Below are 16,735 nucleotides of genomic sequence, written 5' to 3' on the forward strand. Positions count from 1 at the left end.
TTAAAGGGTTAGTTCACCCAAAAATGAAAATTCTGTCATTAATTACTCACCCTCATGTCGTTCCAAACCCATAAGACCTTCGTTCATCTTTAGAACACAAATTAAGATATTTTTGATGAAATCCGAGAGCTTTCTGACCCTGCATAGACAGCAATGCAACTAACACGTTCAAGACCCAGAAAGGTAGTAAGAACATAAGAGTAAGAAGTAAGAAAATAGTCCATGTGACATCAGGGGTTCAACTAGGGCTGCACGATTAATCAAACGCGATTAATCGCGATTGTCATGGAGCGCCCTCTGGCTTTCGGATAGAGCTTTACTACTGATCACAGAACTGTGCTTCACTAAAAGATACGCATGACAATCGCAGCTTCTGCCTAATCACGATTTATTGCCTTTGCGATTTAATTTCGATTAATTGTGCAGCCCTAGGTTCAACCGTAATTTTATAAAGCTACGAGAATATTTTTTGTCCGCAAAGAAAACAAAAATAAATGTATTCAACGATTTCTTCTCTTCTGGGCCAGTCTGCCGCCATTCATGAGAGTACCACAATGCATGTGTGTGGAAGAGAAGAAATTGTTGAATAGTTGTTATTTTTTATAGTTGTTATAAGTTATTTTTGTTTTCTTTGTGCACAAAAAGTATTCTCGTAGCTTCATAACATTGCGGTTGAACCACTGATGTCACATGGACTCTTTTAACGATGTACATACTACCTTTCTGGGCCTTGAACGTGTCAGTTGTGTTGCTGTCTATGCAGGGTCAGAAAGCTCTCAGATTTCATCAAAAATATCTTAATTTGTGTTCTAAAGATGAACGAAGGTCTTACGGCATGAGGGTGAGTAATTAATGACATAATTTCCATTTTTGGGTGAACTATCCCTTTAACAACTAAAATAGAGGATAAGATTATGAGTGAATAACTATGTAGATTGTAGTCAGTTCCTCAGACTAGCATGAGTCAAATTGACTATTTTGAACTATTTTTATAGTTCTTTTGCATTTTTTTAAAATTCAGACATTGAAACATTGTAATTACATGAAAAAGAGTAAATATAAGTAAGTAATATAAGTAAAAGTAAATGAGGACTGAATGTTTTTTGAGTGAACTATTCTTGGTTGAACGCGTTTAAATATTTGTGATTTCTTTATTTAATTTTGTATTTGTATGTGTGCTACGCTACATATGTGCCAACAGTTGATCGCATCTAAGGGTGGTGATGAGCACTTCAGTGATTTTACAGAGGAATTTCTGGTAAGTTTATTTTAGCCACCTTTACATTAACCTTACAACGTCATACATTTATGATTCACATTCATGGGTTAAGTATACAAATTACTCCTGCTAAATTGCAGATGCAGCACGGGATGTCCTCCACTCCAGTTCCCCAGATAGTCTTAACCGAGTGTAACTCTCTCCCCATGTCCCCCTCTGAGGACTCAGCAGAGACCCGGCGGTCTGACAGCACGCAGACAGTTAAAGACAATAACACTGGAAATGACATCAGAGTAAGTTACTTCAGCCACATTGTGAGGACTCCCCGTCTGCCGCTATGGAAACAAGACTTGTCAGCCAGCCAAAAAGTCCCTCGATCACAAGACTTGGATGCAGCCCAGAGGGAGCTCCAGAGTCCCGTCCAGGATGTGACCCAGTCGTGCCCGCCCTTAACAAGCGAGAGAGCAATTAAACAGCCCCTGAGGATGGAGCCAAGGGTTCAGGAGTCTCTCGAGGCGGCGACAGGAAAGAAAGAAGAGCGAACGAGAAAGTCGGACACTGCATTGTCTGTCTCGCCGCAAAACGGGCCCGTAGAGACATCTCAAGTGGGTTTGATCCGCACTCAAGGCGTTGGAGGGGAAAAGGAAGACATCTGCCACAGCACGTACCGTCGTCTGGACAGTCTGGAGGAAACCATCCGTGAGCTGGAGCTCAGCCTGATGGAGTTCAGCACTGATCCTCACACAGGGAATATCTTCCCAGCGTCCGTCCAGACGCAGAGATCCGGCAGCTCTCGACATACAGCAGACGGAGGAGACACAAACAAACCCGCTGTCCCACCTAAACCGTCCTGCATCAGCACATCCACAGCCAAGGTTCAACCTAACCTTCAGTATCTTCTTCAGCCCTGGTCTTTCTGTCTTTTCCATCTTCTTTCTTCCTATCTGGTGGAAGGTTTTTGGTCTCTTCCGCTGGATTGCTCAACTAGATCAGTTTGTTCTCTTTTGCAAATGCTTTGATAAATTGTTTGCCTCCAGCCTCTGTAGAAATACATATTGTATCTTTCGCACAATAAATTCTCTTGTTTCCTCCTCTTCTTTATTAGCCTACTCTTTTTTTTTCTCCTCTTAAAATGACTTTGCAATTTGATTACTTTCCCCTTGTCTTATTTTCCTCTGGTACATAAGACATTATATGTGGTTTTCTTGTAAAGTAAAAAGATAAAGCCCAGGGAAGCTCTTCGTAACTACTCAAGTGATTTTGTTGCGTAATTTATGCAGTATTGTCTCCTCTTGCATTTGTCTTTCATCTTCAGAGACTAGTTGTCAGGATAAACCGCTATGAAGCAGCGATCCACCAGACGTCATGTGTATTACTCAGCTCCGCTGAGAACAGGGCTGATGTCTGTGAGTGACAGAAGGGAAGGATTTGGATGAAGTCACTTGTGTTTTCCACTGTGTTGCTTTCAGCCCACACATTTGTATACAAGCCAGCATTGCATCCCCCCTCCTAACTGGTGTGTTCAAGCCCCTTGCTCTAGGTCGTTGCACACTTTTCTCATAGGACAGATGGAGCCTGCCAACCGCAGGTCCACCTGATTGCAAGCATTAGATCCTCTTACAAAGCCCCTCGTTCAGTGAGGAGCTCATTTGCATAAAACACACACTAGACTTAGACTTTGGTCTAGTGCTTGATCTTGTGTAGGTAATATATGCAGAGAGAAAACAGACTAGAGAAAGTGTTCATTATTTTGTATTGCACTGAGAGCTTTTGTCAACATACGTGCAGAGGCGTATAATTTATATTTTCTGAATTTAATACAAGAAATTATAGGTAATATGTGTCTGTGTGTGTGAGAATGAATGAGAGGACTGTGCTAAGATGCATGTGTTCTATTAAAAACACATCACCCTCCTGCCTGTCTTGCACACTATTCTCCTCCAGCACTTCCTTTGACTGCTGGTGATGGCAAATACACTGTTGGAAATTGGATGGAAAATATTACCAAATATAGTGCACAGATTTATCTCCTCTTCTCTCTCATCCTTCTCAGACTGGCGGTGGAAAGGCGTTGTCTCGTCTCAAGCACCTGCAGCAGAGCGGATTAGAAAAGAGCAAAACAAGCAGACAGAGAGAGGACTTCCTTAAGAACCAGGGTCAACAGCAGGTATGATCTGTCTTTCTTTCTGTCTGTCTGTTGTCCTGTATATCAGTTGTTCTATCATTCCATGGTTTTATCCATCATTCTGTGGTTCTATCTTTGTTTCTATTATTCAGTGTATTGTTCTGTCATTCCTATCTATCTATCTATCTATCTATCGTTTTGCTCAGAAGTTTACATACCCCTTGCAGAATATGCAAAATGTCAATAATTTAAACAAAATAAGAGGGATCATGAACATTGCATGATATTCTTTATTTAGGACTGTCCTGAATAAGCTATTTCACATAATAGATGTTTATATATACTCCACAAGTCAAAATAATAACGGAATTTATAAAAATGACCCTGTTCAAAAGTTTACTTAATAAAAGAATCTTAATACTGTGTGTTGTTTCCTGGATGATTAAACTGCCCTCTGTTCTTCAGAAAAATCCTCCAGCTCCTGCACATTATTTGGTTTTCCGGCATCATCTGTATATTTGAATTCTTTCTAACAATGATTGTATGATTTTGAGATCCATCTTTTCACACTGAGGACAATTGAGGGACTCATGCTTAACTATTACAAAAGGTGAAAACATTTACAGATGCTTAAGAAGGCAACACAATGCATTAAGAATCGGCGGGTGTAAACTTTTTGAATTGGATGATCAGGGTAAATTGTATTTCTTTTGTCTTCTGGGAAACATGTAAGTATTTATGTAGCTTCTGAAGTGCAGTGCTAAATGAAAAAAAATATGGTCTTTAAACAAAATAAGAAAAATGTATACATCACCCTGTTCAAAATATAAACATCTGTTATGTGAATTGGCTTATTCAGGACAGTACGAAATAAAAAATAACATGGAATTTTCATGATCCCTCTTATTTTAACATATTTGCATAACTATTATTAACATATTTGCATATTCTGCAAAGGGTATGTAAACGTCTATTTCAAATCTATTCAAATACATCTAGGCCTAGCCTAATCTCAGTCTAGTTTTGGTCTATCTTTAATCTTAGTTTTGGTTTGTTGTTAGTTTAGCCTAAAAATTAAACTTGGTCTTAGTCTTGTATTTAGTTTTAGTTAGAGTTTTGGTCAAGTCTTAATCTAGCCTAAGTGTTGATTTTAGGCTTAGTCTGGTCCCAGTTTAGTCTTAGTCTATCTGTAGTCTTGGTCTCTATTTGGTTTGTTCTTTTTTCAGTCTTGGTTTTGCATGGAACATGGTTTTAAACTTGTTCTTAGAACTTGTTCGTAGCTTTACTGTTGTGTAAGTTTGTATTAACTTTTAAAATGGTTTGCTGAAAGTTAAGAAGATCATTTTCTGCTTGAAACCAATTCATAATGTCTGTCTGAGGGCATTTCAGAGCTCAGATTCCACAGCTCAGACTATTGCCGAGAGCCTTAGGAGAGATGTGTGTGTATATGCACATTACGTTTGTCTGTGTGTGTCAGTCACAAGTGAAGTGAGGCTGGGAGAGAACTTTCTAGCAGTGACGCTTTGAAAAACTGAATCGGAGCGTCAATCGCAGAACATTTGGGACTCTAAAGTGCACTTAAAACCCTCTAACAGAACAAAGAAACCAGAGACAGGTGGGTCTCAGGAGAAGGGGGAGAGAGAAAGCATGAAGCCAGAGACTAGGGAAATGTGAGCTCTACAACATAAGCGAAGTGAATGAGACAGGTGGAGAAAACAGGGGAGGGTTTGAAAGATGGATTAGAGGGAGAAAAAGACGCGCACACACGGACAGCTATGGGCCTGTGTGCTGTAGGTAAGGAGAAGATAGATAGATATGCTGGTGCTCTGTAAATCTCCTCACTCTGTCTTTAATAAATCTGGCCCCTGTTCAACAGGCCATGAATATTAGAAAAGAATCTAATATTTTATGGGTAAGGAAGAGAGAAGCAGATATTGGCAAGAGAGCGAGCAAGATCAGAGGGTTCATTGCAACTATAATTACAGGAGAGCATATTTGCTGTTATAGGCACTCCTGCTAAGCTGGATATGATCAGGATTTAGTCTTGTCAGTGACTAACAGCTAATTATTCCCTTTGAAGTGGACTGCGTATATCTTTTTTTTGTCTTAACCCTCTTAGCAGCAAATGGATACAAACATTTATGCACACTCATCTTTTCACCCGGACTCTCATCATTTCATTGAGGCTTTTTTCTGCTTGCTGTGCCTTTCACTGTGCCTCACGGCCTCATCCACATTTTATTTAGTTTTGTACTCTAGCCTTCTCTCAAAAGACTTCATCTTTGAAATGATTGCTCTCCCTGACTGCTTAAAGTAAATTAACACATCACGGCTCTCTTTTGGTCTGATTCACTTGCCATTTCTGACCTCTTCTCCCTGTCTTTATTGGACTAATTGTAAATTATATGTACACCACCTTTCAAAAGTTTGGGTTGGTAATAAGTCTCTTATGATCATCACAAAGTCTGCATTTATTTGATCAAAAATGCAATATATTACATTTTAAAATAACAGTTTTCTGTTAATATATTTTAAAATGTAATTTTAGCAGCCATTACTTCAGTGTCTAATGATCTTTCAGATGTCATTCTGATATTTCTAATATTTTTGGTGCTCAAGAACTATTGCTTATTATTATCATCAATGTTGCTAATTAATATTTTTGTAGAAACTGTAATGCATGTTTCAGGGTTCTTTGAATAGAAAGTTCAAAACAACAATGTTTATTTGAGACAGAAACCTTTTGTAACATTATACGTCTTTACTGTCACATGGATCCTCCTTGCTAAATGAAAGTATTAATTTCTTCCCCCCAAAAAACAAAAAAAAATAACTGACCCTAACTTTTGAATGGTATTGTAAATTTTTTTTGTTTTTTCTGGTAACACTTAGGGACCAGTTCTCACTATTAACTAGTTGCTTATTAGCATACCAATTATTAACATATTGGCTGTTTATTAGTACTTATAAAGCACATATTCTGTATGACCATTTTCTACATCCCTGATCCTATCCAATACCTAAACTTAACAACTACCTTACTAGCTATTAATAAGCAGCAAATTAGGAGTTTACTGAGGAAACATTCTTAGTTAATGGTTTGTTAATAGTGAGAATTGGACTTTAAAATAAAGTGTAACCTCTTTTCCCAAAAGCTTTTAAAACTTTTATGCTGTCAGTAGAATGAAGTATTCACAAGTCTTGCAGACAAAATTGGTTTTCTCAATTTAGTAAATGCAACAAAAAAAAAAAACTCATGTTACACATAATTTGTTATTGTATCTTTTTTTATCTCTATCTGAAGTTGTTTGTGTACCCCCTAGCTCCCATTTTCATTTCACATATGACTTCCTTCAACAGCTTTATGTCTATTCTCAATTACATGAGCTTGTGGCACATACATTTTAAAAGGGCAGAGAAAGTAAGTGGGAAATGGCCAAAAGGGAAATGTATTCCTTATGACTGTGCAAAAGCAGTAGCTATTTTAATCTCCATCATAGTTGTGTTCTCCAGGGACTTTTTGAGAAGGCTCTTTGAAAAGGACATGGGCCAGCAGGTTTGGAAAAGAGTGAGAGAAATGAAAGAGATGGAGAAGGTTAAAGGGAAGAGAGGTACGGGCGAGAGAGAGATGGAGAGTCTTTTTCTGCTCTATCAGGGTGGAATAATTGGCACTTCATGTGGAAAGACACGGGCTCTCTTTTCACCCTCATCGCTCTCTCCTCTTCACTCCTTGTATCCGTGCTGTCCATCCATCTCCCTCACAACTGATTAGAGTTTGAGCAGATCTCAATGGAACTCTTTCAGCGTCCTGTCACACAGGAACCGAAAGAGTGTTTGTGAGTGACTGATGGTAATAGAGACGCATATAAGCTCATGTTCAATAAACCCACCAAGATCTTGTCAAATGGTCAGTTTCTTCTAGCATAATGCATTGTGGGTGTTATAAATGTACGTGGATTCGCCATCATGTGGTAAAATCCACATGTAGAGCTGTGTACCAGGCTAGCATCATGCATGAATGATCCTAACCTGAATAATGTTGTCCTGTGTTTGTCTCCATCCTTCCTCCCATTGTCCCCTTCCTCTTGCATTTTCCTCTTTGTCACCACTACCTGCCATCCTTCGTCGGCCCTCATGGCAACCATTCACGTCCAACTCCTTGACCCAGTGAGCAGAAGCCAGCGACCCAAACCAACCTGACCTGACCGAAGCTTGTCCACCTCCTCCTCTGCCGTCTTCACCACCACTTCTTCATCAGCATCTCCTGACTGAAGCCCACAATCCTTCACCCAGTTCCTCCTAGTCAACCCTGTATACTTTTAAGGAAAAAACATCATGCAGCTGTCAATATTCACCAGAGCCTCATTCATTCCTTAGAGAAAGTGTCTTGTGAGAGAGATTGACGTATTGCAGCCAAACCAAACCTTAAAAGCCTCCAAAAATGTTCTTAGTTTTTACTCTGTTCTTCTCTACCCACTCTTCTGTCCTTTATCCCCCCTACTTTTGCCCTCAACACCCACCCCCTCAGGCTCTGAGTCTGAACATCAGCAGAGCCAGAGCAGCCGAGTCACTCCTCGCAAGCACCAGAGCAGCAAGCTTCTTTGGCCACCTGCCCTCCAGATTGGGAAACCAGGAGGGGGCACTGTCCTCCTTGACGGCCTCCTCCAACCAGGCCAAAGCGCTTCTGGCTAGCCTTTCCGCATCCAGCCTCTCAGCTGAGGCACTCCTGTCATCCACCTTAAGACAACACCGGTTTCTCAGAGAGCAGAACTTCAACTCCCCAAGTCTTCCTCTTCCCATCTCCAATGGCCGCTCCCCTCCCTCTCCGACTTCACCTACTTCCTCTTCCTCGCCCTCATCTCCCTCCGCTCTCACCTCACTGAGTCCGTCCTCGCTGGCCCTGAAACCCTCCGCCACCAGCAGCTTGGAGCGGAACAAGACTGAACCCAAGACGGCGACTCCAGATGATAGTGATTAAGGAGGATGTGGCTGGAAATTATCCATATATAGGATGTGGACAGCGCAAGTAGATGAATTGAAATGTTACTAACCTAAAAGAAAGGTTTTTTTGGAGGCTTAGTTTCTAAAGTGTTTTGTTTCCCTGACTATCCCTACCAAGACGCCTTGCGGAGAACAGTGACGTAGGGCACGGAGGCGGATGACTTACCGCTTTGCATCATAGGTTCACTCTTCTTCAGTTTGTGAACAGATCCAAACTGTAAACCATACCTACTCTGTGTTTCTGCCAGTTCCCCAAACTAGAGAACCAACAGATGGGCTTGGACACTCACCACCAGCCTGTTTCCAGCTCCACTGCACAGCCAGCATCACACCACCCACGGGAGGCCTGGGGAAGGACCAAACCCAAACCCTCATTCATTTGCCAAATCTCACATGTTGGAGATCTAGCTGAGTTCGGTAGATGTCCATCAAGTGTAAAATCAAGACTGTAAGACTATGTAAAACCAAGTAGAGTTGCAATAATCGAAAGTGAGTACTGTAGTAGTCGGTGTTTGTCGAGAAGTTTTATTGCTCATATCTATATCAACGAAAGGAATGTTTAAAAAAATAACAGCAAAAGCTTAATGTTAAGGCAGCATCGCTCGTTCTAATGTAGATTTTGGCTATCAGTCGTACTACTACTAAAGGAAAATAACTGAAATTGGTGCTATGATTAACATTTTGATGATTATACACCCCCTTAAAGGGATAGTTCATCTAAAAATGAAGGTTCTGTCATGATCTACTCATTCTTGTATTGTTGCAAATGTCTTGGTTTATTGTCTATACAATGGAAGTCACTGGGGTCTATACATTGCTTCGGACTCCACTGACTTTAATTGTGTGGACAAAAACATTCTTCAAAATATCTTCTTTTGTGTTCTACAGAAGAAAGCAATTCATGCAGAATTTTCATTTTCCAAAGAACTATTCCTTTGATATACATACACTGCCTAAGAGTCTATTTTTGTTCTCATTTGCACTCAAATAGGTCTTCATACAGCCATTTTACATGTTTGCTGTAACTTAGCACAAGTTGTCATGGCAACAGAGGAATTGTGGAGGGCTGCCTGCTTTTTGAATCACTTATTATGGGATGGTGTTGTTAGGCTATTGTTTTCTTAAGTTCATAACAGTCACAGTTTTCCTACATAAGGATATAGGATACTCCCCTGTTCTTGTCATTAAAGAAGCACAAGAAGCTAGAGAAAGTACAATAATCTGACAATCATCAAACATTCGGCACAATCTGTCTTAACCTTTGGGCCTCCCAGATTGTGAAACCGAATTCCAATTTAAAATGAACAAACAGATGGTTAGGTTCACCATGTAGGGGTTGCACAAGCTAGAAGACTGAGGGTAATTCCACAGCACGTATGCCCGTGGACGTGATCCATCGAGTGGAAGACATCTGTGCGGTACAACATTCCAACTCATCCTTTCTTCTAATGAGCCAGTCAAACCGTCCGCTTACTTTTCTATCAAACCACAGACACTTAGATTCACTATCATTTTTAGAAGGTAATGTAATGTATGCCAGTTTATGATTACCTAGAATGGTGGTACAAATATGAATATCACATCCGTTCTTTGGTTTCATTGCTCTCCACAGTCATAATACTAAATCGCAAGAGCATCCTTTTTTTGGTCATTGAGGCTCTGGTTCTGCCCACCCATCTTCTTTTCTCATTCCAGTCCTCATGACATTCACACGCACACACACACTCACAGATAAAGATTTTTTTCTTCTCACAAGAGTATTCCTATGTTGTGAATTTGTCAATGTGACAACCTGCAGGTTTCCTCATGAGCCCAGAGAATTTAAATGTGTAAAGGTGAGTGAGAGTGGAATAGAATGAGATGAATAGAGCAAGAAGGGAGATTTTTCCAGCTTTCTGACGAAACGAATGTGTGAAATTGATTGCTTGGGGTGCTGGGTTTAAAATAATGGCTTAAGCACTAGGTCGACGTCAAGCGTAAATGGTCAGAGGAGAGATTAGTGGTGTTACTCCGTGTCTCGCAGCCAAATCGGCCTGTAATTCATGTCCGAAATGTATAATAATTCACGTGGGAGGTGCTGCCAGAGGCAAAAAGGTCAAGCTTAGGCTGCTGCATGCACGGAAACGTCTTAATTTAAGCCATGTTGTTTGAATTTAACATCTGTGAATAAAAGAGAAAACAAAGCTTTATTTGTAATTCATGCCTGGATCAGCTAGTTACACAAAAAGTTGAGCAGTGGCTTGCAAATTCCTTAAAATTACTTTTGTTAAAATGATTAAAACTTGATTTATACTCCAGATTCTTTACACTCTAGATTTGTCTGGAAAGTTCACAGCAAGCATCAAATTCACAGCTCGATCTATTTAAGGACCCAGACCGAACTATTATTACAAACTAGCAAATGAGACAAATTTAGCAATTGGTGCTGCAGTGAGCACTCTCAAATGTTCAAAACGTTACCCTTGCGGCTACAGTTTCGCAGAAACGAGAAGCGGGTTTCGTGCTTGAATGGAGATGGTAAGAATCTACAGCACTTCCTGTCAGGAAGTACACTTCATCCTCTTAGTAAAGCCACGGCTAAGAAAATACTTTCTTGACCCCCTCAGAGACTGCGATGGATAAATGTAGGAAGGTGGTGAAATCTCCCTTTTTGAAGTAGAATCTTTCTCTCTCAAAACCTGGTAAGATAACAGCTCAGACATCATATTTAAATACATCTTTAAAGTTAGTCATTTATTTTTCTCTCAACATGGTTGGTAAAAAAAAAAAAAATGTATGATGCGAGATTTGCGTTTGTAAATTTTTTGTTTGTTGATTTTATATTAACAGATTTATTTGTACATATTTTTGTTTTTGTAATCCTGTGGAAATATATAGCACACTAGAAAATTATTTATTCATAAGAGAAGTGTTTTGTATATTGAGTTGAAAATATTACTCTGTACAGCCTTGACCCCCTGACTGCGATGGATAAATGTAGGAAGGTGGTGAAATCTCCCTTTTTGAAGTAGAATCTTTCTCTCTCAAAACCTGGTAAGATAACAGCTCAGACATCATATTTAAATACATCTTTAAAGTTAGTCATTTATTTTTCTCTCAACATGGTTGGTAAAAAAAAAAAAAAATGTATGATGCGAGATTTGCGTTTGTATATTTTTTGTTTGTTGATTTTATATTAACAGATTTATTTGTACATATTTTTGTTTTTGTAATCCTGAGGAAATATATAGCACACTAGAAAATTATTTATTCATAAGAGAAGTGTTTTGTATATTGAGTTGAAAATATTACTCTGTACAGCCCAGTTCATGTATAAAGTATAGCTGCATCTAACCACAGGTTGATATTTTGTTAATTTTCTGAGTTGTTTTAAGTGTTGGGTGATTCTGAAAAAGCCTTTATCCAGCTAGCCATTCAAAAGAATTTAATTAATGTGATCCGAGTGAAAATCGGGTTCATTGCTGATACTTATGAAGCTCAAATCTGTATTGTGACCTGAGAATGTCATTTGCTAACTCTTAATTTGTTTGCTTTGAGCGAAATGAACAATGTGGATAATGGCAAATGTAAAGGAACTGTCACGGCCCTCTTCTGCCCTCTAGTGGTAGGGAGTAAGTCTGCAATTTCATTTCACTACTGAATAACAGATGTTTAAACTCTCAATGTACAAATGCCTTGGTCAAGGAAACAGTTGCACAAGTGTTTCTGCCACATTATACTAATTTTGAGTTGCAGGTTAGAGTTTCCCCCGGAAAGACTGCAGGAAATAGGAGGAGCTGGATGCTTCTGCTAGTTATGTCTGGTTTACCAGGCCAAAAATAACACAAGAGTAATTTGGAGAAAGCACATTCTATGATGGAATGTCTTTATGTAGAATATTTTACCAGAGCTCTTTAGTCCCTTAAGTGAGATTTTTTTCTACATGGATGTGTGGATGTTACAAAATTCTGACATCAAAACGATAATAATAAAATACTAGAAAAGAGTCAAAGGAAAAAAAGTATGAAAAGACTATAGCGTGTAAATAAAACCGTAATTATTAGAGAGTCCTACAAAATTATGTCCAGAAAAAAAAGTTTTATTTAAAAGATGGAGTTATAAGGTATATATTAAAAGTTTTAAAAATAATTACAGCAATGCATGTACATTCTAAAAGCAATCGCACGGTGCAGATGATTAAAAAAAAAAAGTTATCTACGTGGTTTTTTTTTAAGTCAACGGAGAGAATAGTGAGGTCAAGTGCACTGATATGAGGTTCACAGCTGTAGAGTCAAAGTGACTTTTTCTATGTCTGATTTCTTTGTGGCTCAGGCATGTCCACTCTTAATGTAACCTGTGGTGATGTGGTAACCAGACTTGAGTGGCAAGCTCTGAGTGTGTTTTACTGAGCAGATTAAACTCAGCTCTGACCATCAGCGCACTAGTAATGGTGCGAGCCCTTAGCCCACGCTGTGACCCTCCCATCTCTAGAGTAGAGTAATATACCAACTGAGAATCACTCTATATACAAACAAGATATATAAACACCTATAGACACAGAAGAAAAAGAAATTAATTTGTCAGTGTGGATGCCATGATAACTTTGTGAGAAATGTGACTTTATTTTATTTTTTTTCCTGTGAGAAATCGTTGAGAGCTGAGACCTTTTGTACATACTTGCTGTGGTTGTGTGTCTAATAAAGTACAGCTCTCTTCTATGACAATATTTCTACGGAGTCTTTTTTTGGTTTCTCATAATGAATGAAATGTGTCTTACTGTACAATGTTTTCACTGTTTTATTAAAATATCTAAGAATTCTTATCATCAGGGTATTATTTATTATCAGGCTGTATTACAAGTGCCTTCATCTATGAGCACTTTTTACAATTTCTTTAGCAATATAAACACAGCAAAACGTGAAAATTGAAGCTCAAGGAATTGCTTACATATTCAGGAGCATATGCGATGGTACAAAAATCCTTTTTGTGTCTTATGTACAATTATTTTAAACATTCTCAAAGGGTTACGTGTATCAGAGCATATATGCAAGCGTGTGTGATGATGGGTGTCTGTTAGTGTGACTCTTTGTTTGTGTACAGCATCTGTTGTTGTGCATGTTTGGCAGTCATTTTCTGTATCGCTGTACAGATTGAAAATGTTTTATTACGTATATAAAGAATAAGACCAGGTGTTAAGTACAGAAGTGTCCGGTGGGAAGGAGAGAAGTCTCTGTAGGTAACCCTCAGTTGTCTTGTCGTGGATTTGCTCTCCGACCATCACCTCTTCTGTAGGGTGAATTTCTCAAATCTGACGCAGACAAATGAAAAATAAAATTCAAATTCTTAAAAATATATAGATTATAGAGTAGTAGGTGGCCAATCGCTCTTGCCGGTTTACACCATAAGGAACGTCCTTAAGGTATATATTGACATGACGACTATTTTGGCTGTATATCTGTAACCTTTTTACCTGTTATAATGCCCTCGATGGCCCCGTCTGTGACTTGAGGCTTCACCTGTCTTTTCTTCAGCTCTGCAATCAGGTCCATCTGAGGCATTTTGGGCATCATGGGACCCTGATCATAGTTGGGAAAAGTTTTCAGGGGAATAACTTCAGGTGTGCAGTTCCAGTCAATGCTTTATTTAAATAAAATAACCAAATAGTTGATATATTAAAAAAATATTTTATGAATAAAATTACAAACATATTTTAGAATTACGCTTTTCTAACCTTTTGAGGAGTGCTATCTTTCTTCTTTGGGGAAGGGGTTGCCTGTTCTTCTGCTGCAAGCTCTTGTTTCTTCTTCTGTTCATTGTCTTGTTCTGCTTGCTGTTGTGTGACACAATAATACACCACAGTAATTAATAATAAATTGGTGAAATGCTTGCGGTATCTTTGCTCATTGTGTAGAGCACAGCTCCTTTAAAGTGCCCCTATTATGGATTTTTTTAAATTACCTTTCATGCAGCGTATAACACAGCTCTAAGTGATTGAAAACATCCTGCAAAGTTTTAAACCGTGTATAAAGTTATTGTCTCTCAAAAGAAAGTCGACTCTGAATTATTTAAACGAGTTGTTTTTTAAAACGAATCCCAAGCCGCTTCATGTTGACGGCAAAATGAAACATTAGCATATTGCCCGCCCACTTGTTGGTCTTTTCGCGTTGGTCCAAGTAGATATAACTGCAGACCGGAGATCTCTAAAATGGGGTGTGAACTCCAAAAGTGGGCAGAACCTCCAAAATGGGTGGCATCCCAGGGCTCGAAATTCACAGTGTAGTAGCGGGTAGTGACGCTGGGTGTAACTTAAAAAGTTGCCATTGTCAGGTGAGGTCCGGTTGGGGAGTTACATCGCATAATCGTATTAACTGTTTGTCTCCTGAACTGCAACTTTCTTTACCACGCTATTCAGCGCCAATCCCGCCGTGCAGTCAGTTTCACTGGTTAAGGTTAGGGTCAGGTGTGTGGGGTAGGTTTAGGGGTTAGCATTTTTTGTAGCATAGTGTAGGAAATCAACACTTTAATTGACACAACCAATAAAAACTTTAGAATCAGCTGTGGGGCGGAGTTTGCACTGAAGTGGATTGGGGGAAAAAATTGCGCATGCGTGTCATGTGCCTGTTTGTCAATGGGAGGAAGCCACGCCCTAGGGGGAAAATTGCGCATGTGTGTCATGTGCCTGTCTGTCAATGGCAGGAAGCCACGCCCTATTTTGTAGCTCCCACCCCCATTTGGAGATCTCCAGGCTGCAGTTATACCCTTCTCCGTTGGTCTGAATGAAAATGCAAATTCATTCTTTGCCACTAGATGCGGCTTTTGGAGAGGTAAAAATAGCTGTTACCCTGGTAACGGCTTTACACAAAGCATTACAGGCATGATGAAATGGAAATGAAATGAGACCAATCGGACCAATCACCGCAGATTAGCGTCATGCAAAGGAGGGGTTTGGAAAAATGAATCGTTGAGAGAATCGTTTGGGAGTCAAAATAAGGTAAAAAAAATAAATGCATATTATAAGAAAATGAAAGTGTTTTTTGACCTTGCATGCATGTCAACCTGTTGTTGGGGACTCCCAAAACCAAAATGAACCTTTCATTACCCATAATAACCCTTTACTGTACTTACAGTACTTTAAGCAATTCCCATAAGCATGTGAACAATCAAATAATAACGGCTTTGTTATTATGTGTATGTGTTGACATGAACATGTGGGTAAATGTTGCTGTATCTCTCACTTTATAAGCTTTGATAAACCTGATGAAGAATGGGAAAAACATGGAAGGCTGTGTCGTCTTCGGATTCTCTCCATAGTACTCCACTACAGACATGTATGCCTCCTTGTTGGCAGAAGAGAAAAAGTCAGCAAGACTAATTAAGCAGAATTAATGTCAAATAGTTTGTGTGCGTTGAGCATACACTGTGCTCTCACCTGTGCTGTCTTGCCATCTTTAACAAGCGAGTCTAATACGTCACTGTTGGCTTTAACAAACTCTTTCAGCGCCGGGATGTCGTCCTGCACCAGGAACTCCTTCTTGGTCCCTTCCATCCCTCTCTCCAGAGATCTCACATCCTGGAGCACACTGTCCAAAGACACTGAGAGAGCAAAGGAGTGAGAAAGAGAAAAGACGATGTATCCCCATGTTTGTAGTATGCACAGCAACTATGGTATGTCTTACCCAGAGCAGCCTTGTCTACAAAGCGGAGTTCAGTGTGGAAAGAGGCAAGCTCGGGGTATTTCTCCTGCACCATATTCGCAATGAAGTGCATCAAAGTCTGTGTGCGGTCTGTGGACTTAGTGTCCAACAGCTGAAAGACACAAGAGAGTGAGACTGAGTGAGGACACTGGGATATTTTACTTTGGCCACCAAGGACAGATGCAGAGATGAGATGAAGTTATCGCAAAGGTAGAGGGTAGAAATAGAGGTAAGGTAGATGCAGAAGTTGTTTTTATTTTGGGTAAATATCCTCATGAAGAAATGAATCAGATCAATATATTTATACAGCAATTATTATGTGAATATGAATGTAAACATGTATGGAAATGTATAATATAAAATTTGATAGATGACTAGTTTCTTATCAGTCTTTGTAATTAGTAAACAAAAATGTGAGAAGAATTTTTTTTTATTTGAGACCCATTTCATTTGAAATTACAAATAACCTGCAAATTGTCAATTTTGATATATATTTCAATGAATTTTAATCAGCGTTATTGTAGTTTAAAACTTTCATTTCTTGAAATAAAACAAATGTAAACTGAAATAAAATATAATACTATAAAATAAATAAAAATCATAATAGTATACTAAAATAACACCAATTTTCATATATATATATATATATATATATATATAATAACTGAAAAAAATTGGGAGAGTTTTATATTTATTATGTATATATAAACATACACA

At 39.0% G+C, this 16,735-nt stretch overlaps 2 protein-coding genes across 9 annotated transcripts in view; one reads left to right on the forward strand and one right to left on the reverse strand.

Annotated features, from left to right (window-relative positions):
• srcin1a (SRC kinase signaling inhibitor 1a) overlaps nucleotides 1-11,108 on the forward strand; it is a 115,236-nt gene extending 104,128 nt beyond the window's left edge. For 6 of the 7 annotated variants that reach the window (XM_016529502.1, XM_016529503.1, XM_016529501.1 and 3 more), the window contains exons 17-18: nucleotides 3,273-3,386; nucleotides 7,873-11,108. In XM_016529502.1, coding sequence (XP_016384988.1) covers nucleotides 3,273-3,386; nucleotides 7,873-8,322 — 564 coding nt within the window. In that variant the 3' untranslated portion in view covers nucleotides 8,323-11,108. Of the gene's footprint in view, nucleotides 1-1,216; nucleotides 1,259-1,359; nucleotides 2,095-3,272; nucleotides 3,387-7,872 lie in introns of all 7 variants that reach the window. The other variant, XM_016529505.1, reaches the window with a different exon arrangement.
• Nucleotides 11,109-13,103: 1,995 nt separating this feature from the next.
• Nucleotides 13,104-16,735, reverse strand: part of fmnl1a (formin-like 1a) — a 17,029-nt gene continuing 13,397 nt past the window's right edge. For both annotated transcript variants that reach the window (XM_016529601.1, XM_016529600.1), the window contains exons 21-26: nucleotides 16,001-16,130; nucleotides 15,754-15,917; nucleotides 15,560-15,661; nucleotides 14,056-14,154; nucleotides 13,795-13,900; nucleotides 13,104-13,632 (exon numbers count right to left, since the gene is read on the reverse strand). In XM_016529601.1, coding sequence (XP_016385087.1) covers nucleotides 13,568-13,632; nucleotides 13,795-13,900; nucleotides 14,056-14,154; nucleotides 15,560-15,661; nucleotides 15,754-15,917; nucleotides 16,001-16,130 — 666 coding nt within the window. In that variant the 3' untranslated portion in view covers nucleotides 13,104-13,567. The remainder of the gene's footprint in view (nucleotides 13,633-13,794; nucleotides 13,901-14,055; nucleotides 14,155-15,559; nucleotides 15,662-15,753; nucleotides 15,918-16,000; nucleotides 16,131-16,735) is intronic.

Source organism: Sinocyclocheilus rhinocerous, unplaced genomic scaffold (genome assembly GCF_001515625.1).
Source record: "Sinocyclocheilus rhinocerous isolate Xijiao unplaced genomic scaffold, SAMN03320098_v1.1 scaffold481, whole genome shotgun sequence".
Taxonomy (NCBI): Eukaryota; Metazoa; Chordata; class Actinopteri; order Cypriniformes; family Cyprinidae; genus Sinocyclocheilus; species Sinocyclocheilus rhinocerous.